General features: G+C 49.2%; 1 protein-coding gene across 1 annotated transcript in view; it reads right to left on the bottom strand.

The window, feature by feature from the left end:
• Positions 1 to 2,437: 2,437 nt before the first annotated feature.
• Positions 2,438 to 24,245, bottom strand: part of TRIO (trio Rho guanine nucleotide exchange factor) — a gene marked incomplete at its 5' end in the record, with an annotated part of 131,255 nt that continues 109,447 nt past the window's right edge. Inside the window, 10 exons of the mRNA XM_008054359.1 lie at positions 2,438 to 4,737; positions 5,325 to 5,463; positions 7,910 to 8,110; positions 9,792 to 9,870; positions 13,433 to 13,554; positions 13,825 to 13,987; positions 14,178 to 14,205; positions 15,287 to 15,425; positions 19,675 to 19,922; positions 24,035 to 24,243. Of these exons, the coding sequence (XP_008052550.1) occupies positions 4,189 to 4,737; positions 5,325 to 5,463; positions 7,910 to 8,110; positions 9,792 to 9,870; positions 13,433 to 13,554; positions 13,825 to 13,987; positions 14,178 to 14,205; positions 15,287 to 15,425; positions 19,675 to 19,922; positions 24,035 to 24,243 (1,877 nt within the window). The remainder of the gene's footprint in view (positions 4,738 to 5,324; positions 5,464 to 7,909; positions 8,111 to 9,791; positions 9,871 to 13,432; positions 13,555 to 13,824; positions 13,988 to 14,177; positions 14,206 to 15,286; positions 15,426 to 19,674; positions 19,923 to 24,034; positions 24,244 to 24,245) is intronic.

Genomic DNA, 24,245 nt, shown 5'->3' with positions numbered 1-24,245 from the left:
TCTCACTCTGTCACCCAGACTGGAGTGCAGTGATACACTCCTGCCCACCACAGCCTTGACCTGCTGGGCTCCGGCGATCCTTCTGCCTCAGCCTTCCAAGTAGCTGGAACTACAGGCACATGCTACCATGCCCAGCTAATTTTTTGATTTATTGTAGAGATGAGGTCTCGCCAAGTTGCCCAGGCAGGTCTCGAACCTGCGGGCTCAGGCAATCCACTCACCTCGACCTCCCAAAGCACGGGATTACAGGCTAAGCCACCGAGCCCGGCCAGGAAAAACTCTTGATATGCACAAGCACCTGGATGAATTTCCAGAGGATGACACTCGGTGGAAAAAAAGGGGGACATACCGTGGGATTCCACTTACATAGCATTCTCTGAGTGACAAAGTTACAGAGATGGCGTGCAGGTCAGGGCTTGGCAGGAGCTGAAGGCGGGTGTGACGGAGGTAGGCAGGTGTGTGTGGCCATAAAAGGGCAACAGGTGGTGGAAATGCTCAGTGTATCTTGACTGTATCAATGTCAATATCCTGGCTGTGATATTGTATTATCACATCTAAGACGTTATCACTGGGCAAAGGGTACATTTCATACAATTGCATGGGAATCTACAATAACTTCAAAATAAAAATTTTAACCTAATTATTATTATTATTATTACTGAGTCGGAGTCTCACTCTGTGCCCGGGCTAGAGTGCAGTGGCATGTTCATGGCCACTGCAGCCTCAACCTGCTGGGCTCAGGTGATCCTTCTGCCTCAGGCTTCCAAGTAGCTGGAACTACAGGCATGTGCCACCACACCTGGCTAAGTTTTTGATTTATTGTAGAGATGAGGTCTTACCAAGTTGCCCAGGCTGGTCTCGAACCCATGGGCTCAGGCAATCCTCTCACATCAGCCTCCCAAAGTGCTGGGATTATAGGCGTGAGCCACCACGCCTGGCCTTAACCTAATTTTAAGGACATATGCCTGATTACTTGTACAAAGCTCAAAGACAGATTCATCCATGAATGATATAAATTGAAACAGCGATTATCTCAGGAGGAAGGGACTGATTGGGAAGGTAGGGGCCAGGTGAAACTTCAGCGGGTGAGGGGATAACAGATGGTGAAAATGTTCTATATTTTGCTCTGGGTGACCACAGGTGTGCAAACGTATGCAAATATTTTCAGTTACTTCCTATGACGTGTATTTTCTGTAAGTGAAATCTCACATAAATATATATAAATTTGAGAATCTGTCAGTTCCACAAATTATTTTTGTCTCACAATTAGGTTAAGAAATGTGCAATGGAAAGGGTCTTTTCTTCTGGTTATCACTTGCTGTAAGATGATACTCATACATTATTCTGCTAAAATACTGGTGATTCCCCTGCTTCTGTTAGGGTTAAAGGGAATCCACGGGTTTAAAAGATTTCTAAATAATAATATACAGAATGTGAAACATCTTGATATTTGGGGAAATCTAGATAGAGACCGTGATAGCCCAAACATCAGAGTCCTTTCTACTGCGTAGTGTGTCCTGCCAGCCTCAAAGGCAGAATGACTCCATTCATCAGGTGTTCAGTTGAAAGGAAAATACCACACACCACCACTTGCTTCCATTGAGTTTCTGAGATGTGGCCAACCAGATGACTCCCTCCGGTACCTGACACTGTGCTGCAGGGGTGAGTACGAACCATCCTTGCATTTCTGCTCCTCCCTGAGCCCTCTCAGCCCTGGGTGCCCTGGGATTTGGAAGACACACCTCCGGATCTTGACACAGAGACTTAGCAAAAATGTCCTTTCCCATCAGCCTTCCATTCGGGGTTTCAGCAGATGGAGAGTGCCTATTCTTTATGGTACAAACAATACAATCATCATCCCAGAAGGAAAGCCAGCAAGAATCAAAGCAAGACAATGTGGACATCAGGAAGAAAAACCTATTGTCAATAGCAGGACCAGCAGAGCTGTAGAAGTCATGGGGTGGGAAGTCCCCACCCTAGGATCAGGCAAACTCAGGCGTTGGGACTGAGGGACAGCCACCACTCAGCAGCTTTCTCCACCAGTGCAAGGTCTTTTGTTTGTTCGTAACAGCGTGCTTGAACCTAAGCATTTGGTTTTCTTGAATCCGTCTGGATGTCAGCTCTGCTTCTCCAAGGCAGATGAAACAGCTCTTCGCTTTGCTCTGATTTCACACTCATCGAAACGAGGTACCCGAGATACCCTAACAGGATGAGCCATGGCCCCACTGTGAGGTCAACTGACATTGTAGTTACACATCAGTGTCTGAAGTTGGGTTTCTGTGGACCAGCGTATAGGTCCAACTCTCAGTTCTGAGTATACGGAGAATTCCCAATCCAGAATGTTCTGCCACTCCCACCCACGAGAGGTCTCTGCTTCAGTAGTCTCCCTTTCCGATTCAATAGGGACCAATTTTAAATAAATAGCCTAACACAAAAATCAGGCAAATATGTTTAATTTTTTAAAATAACTGATGGCAAAATAAAATATTTACATCACATCATACTGTGTAAACATGTAAGGTCTCTGTACAAAGAAATATACATGCAAAATAATGTAAAAATTTAACTGAAATAATAAAAGAAACAATACACAAATAAAAGTTATGAGGTTACGAATACACATCCAGTTTTGAATCCAATTTCTTTTAAAAAGTTTCTGTACAATTTTACAAGAAGAAACAAACAAAAACCCAACAAAAGAATAAATAAAATACATTGGACACTGCAAAGCTTAACTATGCCAGTTTATGGCTCAAGACCCAGGTGTCTGGCTGGCTTGGAAAGCAGGCTGGTCTCTTTGTAGTGTATTTCACACATCAAAAAGACATCCAGGAAACAGCAAGGGTGCCCAGAAACCCTTGCGTTGAATGGACTCTCCACACCAGCGTGAACTCTGCCACAGTGACTCAGGCATTGGGTACCAGCCGCAAGGTGGCCAGTGCTTAATTGGCTTTTATTTCTTACCAAAAGCTCAAAACCCAGCCAATCTTTATACAGAAAGTTGAACGTCAAAAAGTCTAAAAAGTAGTAAATGTCCAGACTGATTTTGGGAAAAAAAAAATACTTTGGCATTCTGAATAATAGCATAATAAATTTTAAAATATTACCCTACTATCCAGTTTTATTTTCAGAGTATGAAATCACTTTTTACAGTCCTCAAAACTGGCAAGTTTCACGAAGAGTTAAGTCTCCTGGAACCGATGGCACAGGGCTATGACCCTCCCCCCCCGCCCCCAACACACACACAAAACCATAAAGCTCACTGTACGAAGTATGTGCTTTTTCTATATATTTATTACAGGTACAACAGAGGTCTTCATAAATAGTTGCATAAAATGTTAAAGCCACAACATTGCACATGATATGAAATAAAACCAAAAAAACCCCAATGAGTGCATTTACAGTATTTTCATCTGACTGTATACCGCTCAACAATCCGATTGACGGCTTGGGGTGGGGGTGGGAGCAGTGGGGCCAGGACCCAACCTGATGTCTTCACATGATTGGCAGACCCTCAGACCCCCAGAGGAAGCCCCGGCGGTGGGTGGGGGAGGCAGGGGGGGAATGACAGACCAAAGGCAGGAACAGTCTTATATACAAGTAAGGCCTACATTTCATCAGAGCAAAACGATTCATTCTATTTTATGCAAAAGTTTGAGGTTGAATGCACGTTTCAGAAGCCAGGTCTGGCGTCCGGGGAGACGCACACAGACCAGACGCCTGGAAAAGCTCAGAGCTGGGCGGACACCGAGCGCTGGCCGAGGCCGTGGGGTGGCCGCCACCTGGGTGCATCTTCCCCAGAGATGCAGAGTATCTTTGTTTTGTTCGTTAACACCAGTGGTTGAACATAGGCATTTTGTTTCCTTGAATAAACCTTGAAAACGTTAAATTTGCAAAATTCTATTCCTGTTTGTTTAAAAAAAGTATCTTTTTATTTTTTGCAGAAACCTGAATAAAACACTGTGATACAGCAATGCGCCCTCCGCCCCCGGCAGAGCGTGGTGAGGCCTCCACCCCCGCGCAGCTCGCAGCTGAGTCCCAAGCACCGCTGGGCAGCTCACTTGGAATGCAATGTCACACGATGAATACACCGCAGCTGGTCAGTTAGGTTGGTTTGATTTCTCCTCAAGGTTCAAATTAACAGCTGATTGGCAGGTGAAAGAGAATGAGAAGGAACTTCAGGACAGGTCACGCTCTAGGCAGAAGCCTGCTCTGCAGGAAGTTTTTGATGCTACGAATCGGTCGAACATCGTTCTGGTGTTTGCGCCGCTCAATGAAGGAAGTCAGTCTGGACGTGTCGAGGACGCCCGCGCCTCTGCCAGCGCCGCTGCCCGCCTGCAGCCACTGCTCCTGGAGGGCCAGCGCAGCCGAGGGACGCTTGGCGGGGTCCTCCTGCAGGAGGAAGCACACGAACTCCTTGGCCCTCTGGCTCACTCCTTTAAAGTAGTCATCTGGGAAGCTAAAGTCTAATCGGCAAATGTTCAGGCAGGTCTCCTCCACGCTGTCGTCCAGGAAGGGGGACACGCCGCTGAGAAGGACGTATGTGAGCACTCCAACACTCCACGTGTCCGAGGTCAGGGAGACAGGGTTCCCCAGGATGATTTCGGGGGCTGCAAACTCGGGGTTCCCCAGTAACTGGTGGATGTAGTAGGTCGTGTTGAGTTGGACAGCATCTCCAAAGTCGGCCAGTTTGATGGTTGGCTTGGCTAAACTCTGATCCACCAGGATATTCTCAGGCTAGAAGACAGGACGGCAACTGTAACTTTCAAGCCACCCTGACTTAAGCTTGCTCATGATGATGGCCAGGGATCTATGGTGGGGCGGAAGGAGTCTACGACATCGGCAGGGACCAGCTGTTCACAGGCCAGGCAGGAGGGACCCCTTGCGCAGGCCCAGGCAGGGGAGGACGCGCTGATGCGGGGCTGCTGCCCTGTCCCACTCAGAGCAGCTCTGGAAACCGGAGTGCCAAGGAGTCTACTTAGACAAGGCTGCTTGGTGACACTGGGTATCCATTTTTCCTCCCAGCACTAAGAGGAACATTCTCCTTCCTGTCTAAGTTACCGTGAACCACCCACACCCACCTGGCACAACTCACAGGAACTTTCTGAAGGTCTCGTGAGAGGTTGGAAGATCTCAGATGTTTATCCAGTATTTTACCGACTGTGTTCACCACTGAAGGCAAACTCTTAGGACAGAGATGAGGAACCAGTGTTCCCATCTTCCACTTTTGTTCCTTGTCTCCCAGGACTCCCAGCAGAGTAGTTTTCCATGTGCCCGAGTGGGGTATGGTCAGATCCACCCTCCCCTGTGCTGGGCCTGCTCACCTTTAGGTCCAGGTGTGCTATCCTGCAGTTGTGAAGGTATCGGACGGCTTCCAGAACTTCCCCCAGGTGCGCTCTGATCTTCCCCTCGGTGAGGCTTCCCCATCGCACCACGCAGTCCAGGAGACGACCCTGGTCGGCCCTGGAGAGGTAGGGATGAGTGACTCTTTTATGACGTGCTTCCATCTACAGGCCTCTTCAGACTCATGAGAAATAACACATCAGGCCTATCACCCATTAGGAATGTTTTATCAGCATTTTAGGCCAGAACCTCTAACAGAAGGCATTATAGACAGGGAGGATGACTCTGTGAAGCTGCTGGAAGATGAGAGTGGGGGACAAGCTGCCTCCCTCTCAGGGGAACCAGGTAGAGAGACTCACTCTCTGCCTCTGTGGCAGGAGATGACCTGGTCCACCAGTTCTGCAGGTGTCTGCTGAAGGAAAGCGGGCACATACCCTACCCCTTAAGCCTCAGTTTCCTCACCTGTAACATGAGCCACAGGAAGACTTAATGAGAATCACACAGGATGCAGACTTGAGGCAATATGGTAAGTGCTTAGTGTTGGACTCAAAGTTTTCCTCTTCTGAAGTCACTTTTAGTACTTAAAAAACACTTATCCAGTACTGCCCAAGTGCTAGAGATTAAATGCTCTCTAGCGATTCATTGATTCCTCATGACTCTCTGAGAAGACTGCTTTATTACCCCAATTTATAGATGAGAAAACTGAGGCATAGAGAAGGTACAAAACTTTCCCAAGGTCCCACAGCTTATAAATGGAGGAGCCAGAACTGGATAATGGTGAGCTGGCCTTGGCCTCTCTGCACAGTGGCCAGTGCTGCCCTCTTTGATAGCAAAGTAGAAATTCACAGGAAGATGGGTCACCTGCCTACTAACGGGGAACTGGTTGTCACATGTCATGAAAATAGGGAGGCCAAGCCATGTGGGCTCCCAGTGAGAAGAAACGTCAGCCGACCACATGAAGTTTTAGTCCAGAAGCGAGGGCCTTGTGAAGAGGATGAGTGGTGGTTCCTGCTAAAGTCCTCGGGGAGGATGAGCAGGAGCTGCTGGTCATCACCAGCCTCGGGAGCCAGGAGCCCACCCAGGCCCTCAGGTTCCTGGGCCAGGCCTAGCTTGGCCACCGGCTTCCTTGCACACACCGTCATCTCAGCTCCACAATGGCCCCCACAGTCAGTGTGACCTTAAAGGCACCCCGAGATCAGGTGGGGCCTGGCCAGGCCTAAGCTCCCTGTCTTCTTCTCTGTACCCACTGTTCAGCCACAGGGAGCCCACTACACTCCCTTCCATGGTGAGATGTGTTTTCTCTTCCAGGGAAGGGGTCTGGAAAACAAGCCCCAGATTCTGGGGGAGGTTTCAGCTGCACAGTCCGAGGGAAAGCTGGACCTAGACGCTCGAGAACTTGCAGTAGCCTTGCCCCGAGAAGGGTGCAGGGTGGTGGGATCTAGAGAAGGGTGGAGGGATTTATAGAAGGGTGCAGGATGGAGGCCCCTGGGGAAGAATGCAGGGTAGAGGCATTACAACTTCCGAAGAAGAGTCTGATAACCAGAATGTGCAGGGTCAGGTGCCCAGCCTCAAAGGAGTCCCCACAGGAGAGTGGTCCCGAGCCCGAGGCAGCCCCTACATGACTTGGGGTGGGGGGTCGCATTGCGAACCCCAAGCTTTCCCCTGAAGAATCTATGTGGGATTTGCAAATGTGGCAAAGGGTTTTATGCTTCCCTGTGGAAAAGAAATCATAAATCCTAGAAAAGAGTCCCCTGAAAAGGAGGAGTAGGAAACACCCAAAGTCTTTCACAGAGCTCAGGATGCCCCGAGGGCAGGTTTCTCACCACTGCCCCCCCCAACAAGCCTAGGTCAGTCAGTCTCTGCTGCCGGCTGTCCTTGCCTTGCAGGAGGTCCAGCACATCCCTGGCCTTGACCCACTAATGCCACCAGCACAGGCGGCCTGAGCTCTGACAGCCAGAGATGCCTCCAGACACTTCCAGTGTGCCTGGGCAACCTGCCCACAGATGGGATGCCCCACGGCTCTGGGGTCACAGGTCTCAACTCTTTTTCTTTACGATGGGCATCAGCGAGGCTGCTGTGGTCAGAGTGCCAACCTCACTCCAGAGGACGGTTCTGCAGGTGAGGCGTGTGCTGCCTTTCCAGCTAACCAGCCTGCAGCTGGCAGGAGCCTGAGGGGCAGGACTGTCCGGGGCTGAGCTGACATCTGAAGGCCCACCCTGTGCAGTCGGGGGTCAGGTCAGCCTCAGCCCACTTGTGGGCCTGGGTCTCAGCACCAGAGGCAGTCTGGCCTCTTGGGACCTTCAGAAGCCAGGGGCCTCAAAGTTGCCCGAGCCTGGAGTAGGGGTGTGTTGGGCATTCTGCCATTCATTAGCAGCCCCTGTTGAAGACCACCCTGCCTTCTGAGTTTCTAGAAGGCTCAAAAACTGTGGTCCGATGGGAAGCATACTTTTGAGGAGTTCTGCAAATTCTAAAAACCCAGTTTCTACTCTTAGAGAACAAACAAAAATAACAAAACCACTGGAAGTTGAGGCAAAGGACTGTGGGGGGTGGTCAGGTATGTACGCACATTTCTAAAACCAGGACATAGCTGGTGGGGGTCTCAAAGGTGTCCAGGAGGCCGACAAGCAGGGGGTGCTGGAGGCTCTGCAGGATCCCGAGCTCGTGGGTGACCTGGTCACGCTTCATCAGCTTCTTGTTCACAAACTTGGTGGCCACCACTCGCTTGGTTCCCTTCTGATCACATTTCTTGACAACGGAGAATCTGCCCCTGTAAAATGTTGAGAAGACTGTTTCCAAAGGCCTCTGCGGTATGTCAAGGAGAAAACTCTGCAACCCTTGATGGGGTGGGTGAGGACCCCTCTGCCATGTGGTGACCCAGCCCCGTCCACAGACCCTGCTCTTCAGGCCACCCTGGAGGGGCTGTGGTGCCACGATGCCCCCAGCCCCACCCCTGTCCCTCAGCCATATGACTCTGCCACCTTCCTAGGCAGCAGCATCACCTCACACCCCTGGCTTCTTTGAGCCACTGCATATGGCAGGAGGGACGGAGGTAGTCGCTGAGCCTCGGCCTCTTTAGGTGGCTCCATCTTCACCCTCATCACATGAGGAGGCCTGGGATGGACAGCTCAGCACTGCCCATCAGCTGTGCCGCCTAGTGCTTCTGAGAGGGGCGCCTGCGTGGTCCCTGCCTCGGCCTTCCCACAGTGGGTGTGAGGGTGGGGTAGGCAGCATGGCCTCTGCAGCTGCACCCGACAGACCAGACCGGGCCTCAGCCGCACTTTGACTTGATCTGGACAGGACCTTGGGCCTCAGGCCTAAGCCAGCTGCCATGGCGGGAGAGGAGTTGGTAGCTCAGGAGGGTGAGTACACCACACACACATGAGGACCAGAAACAAGCCTGTGGCACAGGGTGGGAGCTGCAGTGGGTGAAAGATGCCATGGCTTCCCCAGTCTCCCACCCAGAGGCGGAGTCTCTTCCTCCTCCCCTCGGATTGGGCTGACCACAGATTATGAAGGAAATCACTGTTGACAGCTGAGGCTGGGCCCTCAAAGGCCTTGCAGCTTCTGCCTGTGCTATTTTAGAATGCTTCTGCCACCATGTGGGGAGGCCTAGGGTGAAAGCATACGTGGGAGAGGCCTGCATCCCAGACAAGGCCGTCGACATGCGTGTGGCAGGGGCATGCCAGCTGGCCGAGCCAGGAGAGGCCAACAGAATAACTGCCCCGTCCGCCCACAGCACAGTGAGAAGTCTCATGTCACTACTCAGACAGTGGGTGTTGGTGTGACTTGCAATGCAATCATAGAAAAGTGACAGACTCCAACAGGAGCCATGCGACCCTGTTTTGGCCACAGGAATGTCTGAGGGTGTTGCTGGCTGGAGTTTCTTGGGAAGTCCTTTGAGAGGGACTAACTAGCTGCCATGCTGTTTTTACCCTGCTCGTCCTGTCACATAGGTCGTGCTGCTTAGATGCAAGTGTGGGCAGTGTGGCACAGACAGCAGGGCCAAGAAGAGCTGGGCTGGCTGATGGCACTTCTGAACACCCAGCCCTGCCAGCCCTCAAAAGAATCAGCCCCCTCAATGGAAGACCCTCTCTCTTGGCTTGTGCAAAAGGGGGCTGGTACTGCATGTACATTACAGTGACATTTCTCTGGATCTCCGTGCACAACCAAACCTGAGGGACTCAAGGACTAAGTGTCCCGCTAGAAGCATGTGAGTGACTCTTTCCTGAATTCTCCTGAGGATGGTTCAGAGCTAGGACTGTTTCAGATGCGTGAGAGAGAAGCAAATTCTCTCCATCAATGGGTGGCTTACATTGTCTGGCCTTACTTCCTCTCTTGGAACCCGAGTGGAAAATGGCTTCTTGATGTCCCCCCGTGTTTAGTATCTAAGGGCTCTGGTGTGCCCTGCCTCACACTCTGCTCTCTCAGAGGAGCTTGGGCTCACATACCTGCCAAGCTCAGCCACTTCACTGTAGAAGGAGTCAAAGTTGTCTTTCCAGGTCACCATGATCCCATCATTCCCTGGACCTGCAAGAAGAGCAGCACCTCCCTGAGCTTGTTTCACATGGGATTTCTTGGGTAAAAGGCGTAGACACGCACCATCTAATATGGCAGCCATGAGTGGCCACTGGGCATCAGCAATGTGGCTCCCGAGTGACGATGTACTGGATGTCAACTGCACACAGGATGCTGGGGCTTAGCGGGACATGGAGGGCATCTCACCAATAACTTTCAAATACTGATTTCATCAGAGTACTTGTTGAAATCAAATACTCTGGATGTACTGAATTACATTAAATATGCTAGTAAATTACTTTTACTTCTTAAAATATGTTTGCTAGAAAAATCCAAAGGCCCTTATCTTATTTCTCCTGCACAACCCTGCTCTCTTTTTCACCCTGTCACACCACTGTGAAGCTGGGCTGGTCTCTTGTCCCAACATCACCTTTCAGAGCCACATGAGACCAGAGTTCACTATACGTACTTAACCTACATGGGACTTTATACAGTTAATAAGTGATAAATACACTGCCGACACAGAAAGACTTTTACTACACAAGTGCCAACTGTAAGTCACTTGTTAGTAATGAACCTAGTAATACACATGCCCATGGGAATATAAGGCATTCTGTCTAGAGTCGTCCCACAGAAGGAAGCATTAAGGCAGAAAGTCCCGAGCAAGGGGCCTAGCTGCCACCATGTTCCCGAGCCTTCCTCGGCTGCCAGCATGCCTGGCCCTCCTCATCTAGCCTCCTCTTTCCACTTGGTTCCTCCCTTGCCCTCTCCCCTGCCCAGGTAGAGCCTGTGCTCATCCCTGTTCTCACCTGAGCTTCTCCAGCTCTGCCTAGGCTGTCACTGGGAACCTATTTCTTTAAACCATGTTCAGTCTTGATTTATCTTCTGAACCCTCGAGGGGAGAGTCACCTCCTCCACATGCCCTCCCTGACTCACTCATGGCTGGAAATCACTTCCTCCCACAGCGAGTGAGCAGCACCTGTGGGCCACGTGCCACCAGCCAGCGTGGTTGTTACAGAAGCATCTGAGGCTACCACATGACTGTAAAGTAACCCAAGTCCAATCCTCCTCTGTAGCTCACAGAAACCAGTGTAGCCCTTCCCTCCACACAAGGCCACAGGTGTCATAGAAGGACACACAGGTAGAAATGATTTCACTTCAATCACTCGAACTGAAGGACACACATCACACTGTGTCAGTGTGCCAGTGTTTGTTTGGGTCACTGCCAGCCCATTCACATACTTTTAAAGTGCTTTACGAATGGCAAGGCTAGTAATCCTGATTGTGCCCTGACTCAGAGCACCAGTAGGCCAACACCTTCCTAATCATGGCTTCTACCATGTGGGTGAACATGTACCAATAGGGTCTCCTTTACAAAAACAAAACCATTTCACTAGGCAATTTGGAAACATCTACCAAATCTCATTAAGAAATACTGGACTTTTACCTGCATAAAGACAGTATTTTATTTTCTTCCTTAGTTTACCAAAAGGGCTTGCTGGTGGTTGTTTTTATAAAATAAACATTTTTCTTCAAGCATTACACACAAACAGAAATGCACATCAAACATAAACATCAACTCTGCTCACCAGTAAGACCCAGAGATGCAGCATCACAGTGGCCCCTCCAGACCATGCCTGCCCTGTCTCACTGACAGAAACCTCAGCCCTGGCTGGCAGCATGACAGGGCTCTCTCTGTATTGTTCTTGTGGACACAGTTTTGGGCCTGCATATGTCCTCACATGTGTAGGGTCACTTCCTCTGGCCTCAGAACTCCCTTCTACAGCCTAGACTCTGGGCAGCTCCTCTGACCTAGGAACAAGCCTTTGTTTCCTGAACCTCTGAGAACCGAGGTTCTGCAAGGCAGCAAGTGCCAGAGAAAATGAGGGCCCACGCCCTGGATACCTTGTAGGACAGCCAGGGTCACACAGAACAAGGGCCCATGCCTTGGACAGCTCATGGGACAGCCAGGGCCAGACAGAACGGGAGCCCACGCCCTGGACGGCTTATGGGGCAGCCAGGGCCAGAGAGAATGAGGGCCCATGCTCTGGATGGCTTGTGGGGCAGCCAGGGTCAGAGAGAATGAGGGTCCAAACCCTGGACAACTTGTGGGACAGCCAGGGCCAGAGAGAATGAGGGCCCATGCCTTGGACATCTCACGGGACAGCCAAGGCCAGAGAGATGAAGGTCCATGCCCTGGATGGCTTGTGGGAGTGGGAACAGCCTCACAAACAGGAGGGGGCCACAGGAAGATTTAAACCAAAATGTCAAATTACTGATGCCTGCAAATAAAATGGTTGCTTACAGGGACGATTTAGAAATAGCAAGATCACCTTGGCGTGTGTGATAAGACAATCTTCTGAAGACCTCTGGGGCTGCAGCTGGATTTGCGTGCTAGTAATAATCCCATTCTTCCTTTTCCTTAACTTTCCACTCATATCCCCAAGGCATGCACATTCTTATGTCTTTCTAAGTTTGCTTAGCTTTCATTAGTGATTTATTTTAAAAACCACAACAAAACTTTTAAAAATCAGAAACTCAGTGATTCTTACTAGCAAATTCAAGACTTTTTTCTTTCTTGTGCCATGATCCAAAAAACCAGAACATGCCCTTTCTTTGATTTCTGAGGTTAAAACAAATGGACTTAAGATATTGGGGACACACATTCTAAGACAACTTCTCTTTACTGTCTTTACTGAGGGCACTCCAGGACCCATCCACCTTTCGTGTGGGACCTGTTTTCCCTCTTGGCAGCAGCTCCCCACTCTGAGAAGCCGGAGGATGGATGTGAGCCCTCGGCCACCTGGCACCACATGGCTGGCCTTCTGCAAGCGGCCATCAGACAGCAGTCAGTACCTGCTGCTTTCTGAGCATCTACCTATGTCAAGCATAACCACAGGAAGTTAAAACAGGCCTAAGATCGGGTTCTGCCCCAAGGAGCTCATAGTTCAGCTGAGGAAAGAGAACGAGGTTTTCAGACTCGAGTGAGCAGGCCCCACACTGGAGGCCCTGGACAAGCCATGGAACTGCCTGGAGACCAACACCTCATGGAAGGGGTGGGACCACCATCAGTGGGGTGGCCATTAACATCTAAGATGGGCACAGAGTTGGCACAGGCCTGGATGCAACCCTACTACCTTCTTTCCTTCTTTTCTTACATGCATCCTATGTGAGACCAACTTAGACCAGATCTAGATTCAGCTGGACAATCGGATATAAGAATGTGTTTTTGAGAACTAAGAGCATGAAAAACACCTTGTTTCAACTCCCAGGCTGGTCATTAGAGACTCAGATGCCCTGGGGCAGGTAGCTAGTGGCCTCACCGTGTGGGCCATCATTCTCTTCCCGGCAACAGGAGCCCTGGGTGCCTCCCGTGACCGTGTATGAGGTGCTGAGAGGTCACTATCCCACGGCGTCTGCGACCTGTAATTGTCTCTTGGAAGGCCCCACGAGTGATGTGCTACTCTGTATTTCAGGCCATGTGAAGTGTGAGGGGAAACTATGGACTTCAGGAGACTTCTGGAAGACGTGCCCCCTGGCTCAGGCAGAGGCCTCTTAGCCAACTGCCGCTTACCTAGGACTCTCAGGCTGGCCGAAGACGAGGCTGAACCCATGTCATTGGCAGCGACGCACGTGTAGATGCCGTCGTCTTCCATGGTCACACCCACGATCTTCAGAGCGGCCTCTCCCAAGTCACTGCAGCACAGATGAGAACACAAGGGATATCAGAAAGGTGCAGTGCCTGGCCGCCAGCAGTGACCTCCCTCCTTCAGGATCAAGGTAGGGCAGGAGCTCAAGGACTGCCGAGGAGCTGCACACTAGGTATGACATGTGCCCTCACAGAAAGAGACCGAGTGCTGAAGGTGGCCGAAGATCCCATCACATCAGTCACAGGAAAGGAGTTTCCAGTTACCACGTAACAAGACCATTCTCCTAGAGAAACCACCCAGAGCAGGCCTCCCTCACCTGTAGGAGATGCTGTAGTGACCATCATTGTTCAAGGTGTTGTGTTCGGGGCCCTTCCAGGTGATTGAGGCCTTGGGGCGGCCACAGACTCGACATCTAAGAACAACGGTCTCCCCTGTCTCACATGTGACCTCACTTAATGGAATGACGAATTCTGGGGGAACTGCAAGAGAAAGAAGTTGGTGAGGGTTGGTCACCCTCGGCTCCTGTCCCACCCCTACCGATGCGTCCTAACAGCCTGAGAAGACCTAAGTTGCTATCTAAGCCCAATGTGCCACAGGAAACCATACCAGAGGCTACACTGTTCTGACACATGCCCAACAGGTCTAGAAGAAAAAGGTAACAGAACTCACCGTCATAAATGTAGTTGGGGTTGAGAAGCTGAAATGAAAAGCAGACAGCTATTAACAAAAACATGATCTATTACAAGGTATATTCCTTTCATTCCAGGGTTACAATTGTTGAAAGACTACGCAGGGCACATCAGCTCACGCCTGTAATCCCAGCATATTGGGAGGCAGAGAAGAGAGGATTGTCTGAACCTAAGGGTTTGAGACCAGCCTGGGCAACTTGGTGAGAACTCGTCTCTACAATAAATAACAAAATTAGCCAGATGTGGTGGGGAGTGCCTGTAGTTCTAGCTACTCGGAAAGCTGAGGTGGAAGGATTGCCTGAGCCCAGCAGGTTGGGGCTATGGTGGCCGTGAGCGTGCCACTGCACTCCAATCTGGGTGAGAGTGAGACTCCAACAACCAAAAAAAAAAGACTAGTAGAAATCAGCTTCCCTGGGTATTCATTAAAATACCCACTTGAAAGCTTCACATCATGCTAATTTGGGTGTGTCTTTTTTTTCCTACCCACAAACACAAAATGCTGCTTAAATTTGGAGAAGTCCGTTTTTCTTCTCCTGTGGGCTAAGTCCACTGGTCCCCAGAACTGTCTTAATGCAGACTGCCTAGTGCTCTGACCCATGGTGCTCAGATTCCCTTTCAGGAGATATTTTCTTTTTCTCCAGGCAACCCCCACCCAGCCTCGGGCGATCTGATTATAGAGGACTAAAGCTGACTGAAGATGCCCCCAAGGGAGTCTGCCAAAGCCAGTGAGCCCTAGATGTGGCCCCATTCCTAGTCCCTTCCCCTCTGGTCCAAAGCAGGTGAACACCAAAGGCCACAGCTTCTCTGTGCCCTGTTTCTGAGACCCAGTCTCTGTGCTTCATCTAGAACCCTAACTATATCTCTTATAAGCCACGGGTGCACCTGGTGAGATATACAGGTGAACACCTGGCTCCTTATAGAATGCATGCATCTGTGTGCCAGCCAGCACAAGGACCCCTAACAAGACCTTGCTAGACACTGCTCTCAGGGCACAGGAGGGTGGGAGGGAGATGTCTGCAGAGTGCTCTGCCCTCCGAGACCCTCTGTTGTGGAGGGATAACACAGGTTCCTGGAGATGCCCAAACGCACCTTCACAGATACCTTGTTGCTGAGTCCTTCCCGTGACTTCCGATAACCGTTCTCTAACTTGCCTTCCCTTTTGCCGTCTTTATCTTTTTTCTCAGATTTTTTCCTTAAACGGAGTGCTGTGTGCCAAGATGTTGACTTCCTGGAGGAAAAGAACACATTGTTAGCATTATGCTGTCTGATATTCAGCAAGTGATACTGGAAGCATTAGAGGAAAGCTAGATATGCAACTTATGTGTGGACAGGGTGATGCACAGTCCTTCAGTAACCGAGATCACTGCCAAAGAAGACCTTTCTGTGAGTCTTAGAACCAGGAGACAATTTCTTCAAGCAAATTTTAAGGATTACAATATAAAGAAAGATGCTTGTGACGACTGATTTTGTGCATCCACTTGATGGGTAACAAGATGCCTAGATATTTGGTCAAATGCTATTCTGGGTGCTTCTGTGAGGATGTTTCTGGATGAGACTGACATTAATTGACATCGTAAAGCAGAATGCCCTTCCTAATGTGAATGGTCCTCATCCAATCAGCTGAAGGCCTCAAGAGAACAAAAAGGTTGGCCTCCACAGCAAGAGGGAATTCTCTAGATGACTTTCTCCAGATTTTATCCTCACCATTGGCTCTCTTGGGTCTGGAGCCTGCTGGCTCACACTGTGGATATGGACTTGCCAGTCTCCATAACTACCTGAGTCAGTTCTCATAATAAATCCGTATCTATCCCTGCATACCTTGGAGATGCTGGGGATTCAGTTCCAGACCACCACAATAAAGGAAATATTGCAATAAAATGAATCACATGAATTTTTCATATAATAGCTATGTTCACACTATACTATAGACTACTTAGTGTGCAATGGCATTATATCTAAAAAAACAGTACATACCATAATTAAAAATACTTCTTTTAGTAAAAATGCTAATGTCCATCTGAGCCTTCAGTGGGTCATGATCTTTTTGCTGGCAGAGGGTTTTGGTTCAATGCTGATTGGTCAGGGTGGTGACTGTGAAGGTTGGGGTGGCTGTGGCAATTTCTTAAAATAAGAACACAATGGAGTTTGCTGCATTTCAATGGAAGATTTCTCTGTAGCAAGCAATGCTGTTTGATAGTATTTTACCCACAGTAGAACTTCTTTCCAAAATTGAATTCTTAAACCCTGCTGCTGCTTTATGAACTAAGTTTATAGGACATTCTAAATCCTCTGTTGTCATTTCAACATGTAAAGTCTCTTCACCAGCAGTAGATTCCATCTCAAGAAATCACATTCTTTGCCCATCTATAAGAAGCAACTTCTTATCTTTTCAAGTCTGATCATCAGATTGCAGCAATTCAGTCCACTCTTCAGGCTCCTTTTTTCTTTTTTTGAGTTGGAGTCTCACTCTGTTGCCCAGGCTGGAGTGCAGTGGTATGCTCACAGCCACCCCAGCCTTGACCTGCTGGGCTCAGGAGATCCTTCCGCCTCAGCCTTCCAAGTAGCTGGAACTTTAGGTGCCTGCTACCATGCCTGACTTATTTTTTGATTTATTGTAGAGACGAGGTCTCACCAAGTTGCCCAGGCTGGTCTTGAACTCTTGAGCTCAGGCTAACCTCTCGCCTCGGCCTCCCAAAGTGTTGGGATTACAGGCTTGGGCCATTGCACCTGGTTTCTAACTCCAGTTCTTTTGCTGTTTCCACCACGCCTGCAATTACTTCCTCCAGTGAAGTCCTGAACCCTTTAGTCATCCATGAGGGCTAGAATCAACTTCTTCCAAACTTCTGTTAATGTTGATACTCTGACTTCCCATGAATCATGAATATTTTCAAAGGCATCTAGAATGGTGAATCCTTTCTAGAAGGTTTTTAGTTACTTTGCTCAGATCCATTGAGGGAATCACTATCTGTGGCCATTGTAGCCTTATGAAATGTATTTCTTAAATAACAACAATTGAAAGTTGAGATTACTCCTTGGTATGGGCTGCAGGATGAATGGTGTATTAGCAGACATGAAAGTAACATGAATCCCTTTGTATGTCTCCACCAGGTGCACTGTCAATGAGCAATAAGATTTTGAATTGCATCTTATTTTTCTGAGCAGCAGGTCTCAACAGTAGACTTAAAATACTCAGTAAACCATGTTGTCAACAGATGTGCCATTAGCCAGGCTTTGTTGCTCCCCTTCTAGAGCACAGGCAGAGATTTACATAATCCTTAAGAGCCTAGAGATTTTCACAATGGCAGATGAGCACTGGCTTCAACTTAAACATCCCCAGTCGCATTAGCCCTCAATTCTTTTATGCTACAGAGACAACTTCTTTCCTTAAGCCTCATGAACCAACTTTTACTGGTTTCCAACTTTTCTTCTGCAGTTTTCTCACCTCTCTCAGCCTTCATAGAATCAAAGAGAGTTTAGGCCTTGCTCTGGATTAGGCTTTGGCTTAAGGAAGTGTGTGTCTGGCTTGATCTTCTTCTATCCAGCCCACTGAGATTTTCCCTATTATCAGCTATGAGGCTGTTTCACTTTCCTTTCATTCATGTGTTCACTGAAGTAGAAATTTTAATTTCCTTCAAGCACTTTCCTTCTGCATTCACGGACTGGCTACACATTTGGTGCAAAAGGTCTATCTTTTTGCCCATCTTGGCTTTTGACATGACTTCCTCACCAAGCTTCATCACTTCTAGCTTTTGATTTAAAGTGAGAAACATGACTTCCTTTCACTTGAATACCTGAGGACATTGCAGAGTTATTAACTCATCTAATGTTTTTTGTTTTTTGGGTTGGAGTCTCACTCTGTCGCCCAGGCTGGAGTGTAGTGGCACAATCACAGCCATCCTAGCATTGACCTGCTAGGTTCTGGCAATCCTTCTGCCTCAGCCTTCCAAGAAGCCGGAACTACAGGTGCGTGTTACCATGCCTGGCTAATTTTTTATTTATTGTAGAGGTGTGGTCTCACCAAGTTGCCTGGGGTGGTTTCGAACCCACGGGCTCAGGCAATCTACTTGCCTGGGCCTCCCAAAGTGCTGGGATTACAGGTTGAGCCACTGAACCTGAGCAACTCACCTAATTTTATATTGTTGTATCTCAGGGATCAGGGAGGTCTGAGGTGAGGGAGAGAGATGAGGAAGGACCAGTTGGTGGAACAGTTAGAACACACATTTACTAAGTTTGTCATCTTGTACAAATGTGGTTCATGGTGCCTCAAAACAATTACAATAGCAACATCAAACACCACTGATCACAAATCACCATAACAGATATAATGATAATGAAATGTTTGAAATACTATGAGAATTACTAACATGTGACACAGTGACAGGAAGTGAGCACATGCTGCTGAAAAATTGGCGCTGACAGATTTGCTCAATGCAGGGTTGCCAGAAACCTTTAATTTGTGAAACATGCAATACCTGCCAAGCTCAACAAAGGAAAGCACAATAAGACAAGGTGTGCCTGTGTCTAGACCTACACCTCTACACACTCCCCCACTGGTTCTATTTCTCTAGAGAACCCTGACTAAAACAGGGCCTGGTAATACATTTTGAAGAAACAAAGTAAATGGGAATTTTTTGCTTCAGTTTCTCTTTTAAAACCACTTTCTTGAGGTATGACTGACATACAAGAAGCTGTCAAATGAAATTCTTGATTAATGTGGTAGGACAAACCGTGTCTGCCCATCAAAAGCCAGCAGGCCAGGGACCATCGAGGCCAAGACAGGCTCTCTGCAGTCTGAACCTGGGTCCAGTCTCCCTGTGCACGCTAACCCCAGAGGCACAGGGTGCTTCTGGGATGCCAGAAGAGCCAGGCTGTGAACCCAGCCCAGTGCATCCCTGAGGGGGAGGGCGTGGCTGTGTCAGCACCTTTATGTCTGGTCTCTCAGAGACTTAAAAAGTCAGGAACACCTGTGATGCTTCTGCTCCAGAAGCTGTCTGGCTGGTCTCTACTGGCACTGCAGGGAAGGGAAGCGTGTAAAAACCAGCACTAGATTCAGTTTTCCTTAAAATGATGAGTAATGCAGTAAGACTAGTTTCAAGTTTCTTAACTGAATTATCCTTCTGGTATACAAACCAGGATCATAATGGCACCATACAGATCCTCACTGTCCCTCACAGAGGTTCTCAGATGTTCCCCTAGAAAGTCCTCATTTCCTACCTAAGACCTTGTTTTATTCCATTACCTCAAAAAGCCATGTGCTTCCAAATGCAGATTATTCAAAGAAAGTGTGAGGATATCCGAGAGCCGGAAGACCCCTACCTTTCCTCTGGGGTTACACAGTAAGCTCGGAGATGAACTTGTACTAGCAGACACAGCACGGCTTTTCCTTCCAAGTGCTTCTCCTTCCAGGGTCTTGCACCTCACCTGTGCTGTGCCCTGCCCCCTCAGCCACCACGTGGGCTTTACCATCACACACTCACTTGAGAGTCCCGTCGGGGTTCTCCATGATGACTGCACTGGTATGGCCCAGGACGAAGCCCGGGATCCAGCCCTCGGCTGCAGGGCACTGATCAGTGGCGGCTCGGAACACCAGAAACATGTTCTGCTGATTGCTGGCCAGAATTTGAACGACCTCTCCTTGGTAGACGTTGATCTCATCCTCCTTCACTGCCGTGTAATCGTGTGTCACCAGCATGGTGGAGATGTTGCTACTGCTGCTGCTTTCACTCTGGAGAGGGACAGATGAAGACAGAAAAAGGCAGGGAGGAACTGAAACGAGTCTGACCACACGAAAAACCCCTTGTCAATGTGCCCATGACATGGCATGGCCCGGCGCAGGGCTTGGCAGACAGGCACCCAGACACCTTTATTTAATTTTTCCTTTACTCTCTGGCTAGCTTTGTACAACTTTCTAATCAGTGAAAATAGAATTTCTCTAGAAAGCAATTTAGAGACAATCTAAAAAAGTCACGGCAGTAGTGGCACATTTTTTGCAAGCCTGACATAGTCTGATCTTCCTCGTACCCTCGATACCTCACGTTGATGCCATGTTGGGTTATTCCCAACCCAAACACAGTCATCTCATCGTGAATATCATGCTCATTTAAACAAAGGTATTAACTTTAAAAGATGAAAGAGCATCTTGGGGACACTTTGTCTCACAAAAGGAAAAATTCTAAATCTTCTAGATAAAATATTTCTACCTTCGTTCCTTCAAAACGAAGGCTGTGGAAACACCTGAAAGTAAATCAGTTACTATTCTGTTCTTATGGGTTAGTTGATGTCTCTATCATACATTCCTCCATGGGTGGCCCTCTGAGGAGCCTGCACGACTCAAGTGTCCCCAAGATGCTGTTGCCATAAGAACGTATCACATAGCATCACAGTGCTGCTTGTCCCAGGTGCTATAACTCAGGCCTCAGGAACAGACCCCAGTGTGGGATGTGGACCCCATCCTTCTCCTGCAGCCCCTGTGGAACTGGTCTCTCCAGTCACAGAGACTGACATGCAGTAGGAACTTAATTCAGTTGAGTGGCTCAGTCAACAAGACAAGATTGCAACAGCAAAGCAAAGATGATTTCTTAAGGCCCTACCCGGCCCACACAGAGGGTGCCAGCCGCTGAGTAGGAGAAACACAAATGGTAGTATGGGTCCCGAGCTCCTCTTTAGCGGGGGACCCACTGTTCCATGGGGAGGAGAAGAAAGCTGAGACACCTGCCAGATCCTGAGCTACATCTTGTCCAAGTCCCCCCTATCAAGTTACAAAATGAGCAGAGGCATCTGGCAATTGTTCCCGGGAGCTTGTTCTCAGAGGCGTCCACCGAGGATGATGTCGGGATGCTCGTGGGTTCCCAAGACTCCAGGACGCTAGTTTCTGCTGAGCTCGTGGACGACCTAGGCAGATCCTGGGTCAGTGTAGACGCAACCAGTTGGACAACCCTGCTGTACTGCCTCATCCCTGAGCTACTGAGCCGGTATCACATGCTGGAGCAGATGGCGGACCACAGTAGCTGGTTGAGGGGATGAGTGGAAAGAGGCCAAGCCCAGGCAAGCCGACAAGCCAGCCACTGGGAACTCAGGGGCCAGGGCTATGCACCTAGAACTGCAGTGGAGATGTATAATAAGACACGGTGATGTGGCTTGGCCCTTGTTTCTTGTCTCAGCTGAGGAAGAGTCTGTTTTCTTGTTCCTGTCACTTGTGGATGCCCACTGTTGGCCTGGGTCCCTCAGCTTGAAGCATGCTGTACAGGTCTGGTTTTGGCCTGTGCATATGCATTAGTACTAATCTTTTAGAATTGCTTTAGTATTCTGACTTATATAGAAATACCAATAGTTCTAAGATTTGTTGAACAAAAAACTTTTGTGGCATAGCTGTGTTTGGTAATGTATACCATACCAGGTTACATCTCATAATTTGAGTATTTTGCCACAATAATAACTATCAGTATTTTCTGACCACTTCCCATGTGACAGGCTCCATATTAAGCATTTCAAATCTACCTCACTTACTCCTCACAACCACTTTGTCAGTGGGCATGGTCATCAGTCCTTTAGAGCGTGAGGTTAGTGAGTTTGCATAGGAGACCTGGTCTGTGAGAGAAAGGCAGGGCCAGAGTAACTCCAGTGTGTGGCCCATTGTGTTGCCGCCCAATTAAGTGGAGTGAAAGGCCAGGCCACAGAGCTGCAGGCAAGGCTGGCACAGTCACAGTCTGGGCTGAGCCACATCTACACCACTCCTGCTCTCGGCAGAACTTTGCAGAAGGTGCCCATCTAAAGGGGGAAGGAGGACTCGGTGGTGGGCTGGGCACAGCTGCTTGGCTATGACCGCAGACAGCTTGACAGAAGTGGTCAAGGAGGAAGAAGGCCTCTGAAGATCTGCCAGGGGGCCAGAAGGGCAGATGGGCAGGGGCCAGGTGGGGTGGTGGCTCCTTTTAATGGAAATCCTTAAGAGCCCTGGAGGACATTTTCAAATCCCTGCTTTAGACCTCTGGCTTCTGGCCATCTTCTCAGACCTCTACAGAATTTTTTGTAAAACATTCTGACTCATCTGAAACACAGTCCGGCAACTTCCTTTTTCAGATTACCTACAACATAAGAACAGGTGGGAAGACAGACACCAAAGGAAACTTTCCCAGCCTAGAACTTACTGGAATACATGCCACCTACAACCTGTGCTTTGCCTCAGAGTAAGCATCTAGGGGAGGGCTGGGCATGGCCATTATTCAAGTCTACTTATGAACTCCACAGAAGACCAGCATCGTTCCTGGGTTGCTGTGTGGGAGCAGTGAGCTATTAATTCTGAAGCACAGACTCTAAAAATTCCTCTTGTGCTGAATGAGAAAGTGTTCAGGTTAGACTGAGCCCAAGAGATGCTCAAATGCCAATTCTATGAGGGCCAGAGCCGACGGCCATGCCTGTATACTGTATACTGAGTATTTAGCCAGGGGCTGGCAGGCACAGATGTCCCTGGGGTGTCTGCATCTTTTCTCTGACTGACATTGTTTTCGGATGCTCAACCACTTACCTAGCATGTCCTAAGTGGGAGGTCACTGTGCTCTGCAGGACACAGTGGGGTAGCCACTACAGAGAACACCTGCCCCACCACTTATTTTTAAGAATAAGACTCAACTGCAAATAAATGTGTCAAGACCCATTTGTTAATTTCTTCCACAATTAAATATAAACTTTGAGCTTAACAAAATACGTAACAAACAATAGCAGTAAAGGATAAGACCAAGTCAAATCAAGTAAGGCATTAATAGAAGTCCAGAGGAAAGAGAGAGACATGCAAAAGCCAGATTTCTTTTTTTCTTTTTAATATAAAGAGAGACACAGACCCTTTATGGGAAAAGTATTTAAAAATTTATAAAGCATTCACACATACACTCAGAACAGTTCTATTCACTCACGCATGCCTTCTGGAAAGTGTTATGGGCCAAGCCATCTGCCCTGTAGGGAACGGGGGTGGGGTGGGGTAGGACAGTGAAGAAGCCACAGAATGGGGGGGAACCCACCACAGCAAGCCCTCTGCTTGAGGACCAGAATACAGGCAGGCAAGATGAGGGTACAGGTGCACTTGCCCCCGCTGAGGGTGCCCCTGCTGGACAGGATGCCGGCCACCTGCAGGAGCCAGCCACCAGGAGTGAGAGCAGTCTCTCTTCCAGAGCCACACTTGGGGTGAAGTAAGGTATTCCCACCAGACAGATTCCTTCCCCCCATTTTGTCAGCTTAGTTTGCTTTGAGTTGCTGTTGGAAGTTTTCTTGAGGGGATTGTCCCCCTGCAGATGAGTCAAAAATGCCGCAAAGATAGATAATTTAAGGCATCAAAGAGCAAAACCAAGCGATGAGCAAAAAGCTTAAAATGTACAGGATTCAATTTAAATAGGAGGTAGAAAGTAGAAAAAAAGACCCCTCCAAAAAAAAAAAAAAAATGCGCATGAGGAAGGCAGGGGCTTAAAAAAAGGAAGTTCCAAGATATCCCGTTGGTTGGAATACAGAAAAGACGGAAAAGCGCTGTGTTGAGAAGGTTAATGGTCGGCTTGGCCTGATTAGGAGACACAACAAAGCAGAGAGCGAGTTAGTAGAGCCGCGGTGCTGGCGGGCAGGGGTCAGCCATCTGGCCTCCAGGCCGCGCGGGTGCCGCTGCGGCCACGGACACACACGCAGAGACGCCACAGATGTGAGGGCCGGCCGGGTGCAGGAGAGCCGCAGGAGGAGGTGATTATTGCAGCGCCGGAGAGCCGGAGTTAGTACGAGGACAGCGATGGCGACACGGGTTTAGAAGAGCTGCCGGGACAGAGGCAGGGGGGCCGGCGGGCGCGGGCTCCCCGGCGCGCTTACCCCGTTGCTCTGCGTGGACTGCACGGAGTGCTCGCTGGCCGACGAGCACGTGCTCATGCGGTCCGTGTCCTTGCCGGGGGCCGCGGGGCGGGGCGTCTGCCGCTGCAGGGAGTCGCTGTCCCCCGGGAAGGTGAAGGAGCCGGGCCGGCTGGCCGGGGAGGCGGGGATGGAGCTCCAGAAGGAGCCCCCTTTCTGCAGGGGGCTGCCGGGG

The sequence above is a fragment of the Carlito syrichta genome, unplaced genomic scaffold, assembly GCF_000164805.1.
Source record: "Carlito syrichta isolate Samal-C Ts95f unplaced genomic scaffold, Tarsius_syrichta-2.0.1 Scaffold289800, whole genome shotgun sequence".
Classification (NCBI taxonomy): Eukaryota; Metazoa; Chordata; class Mammalia; order Primates; family Tarsiidae; genus Carlito; species Carlito syrichta.
Note: the sequence above shows the minus strand (reverse complement) of the source record. Positions and strands in the feature narration are given on the sequence as shown.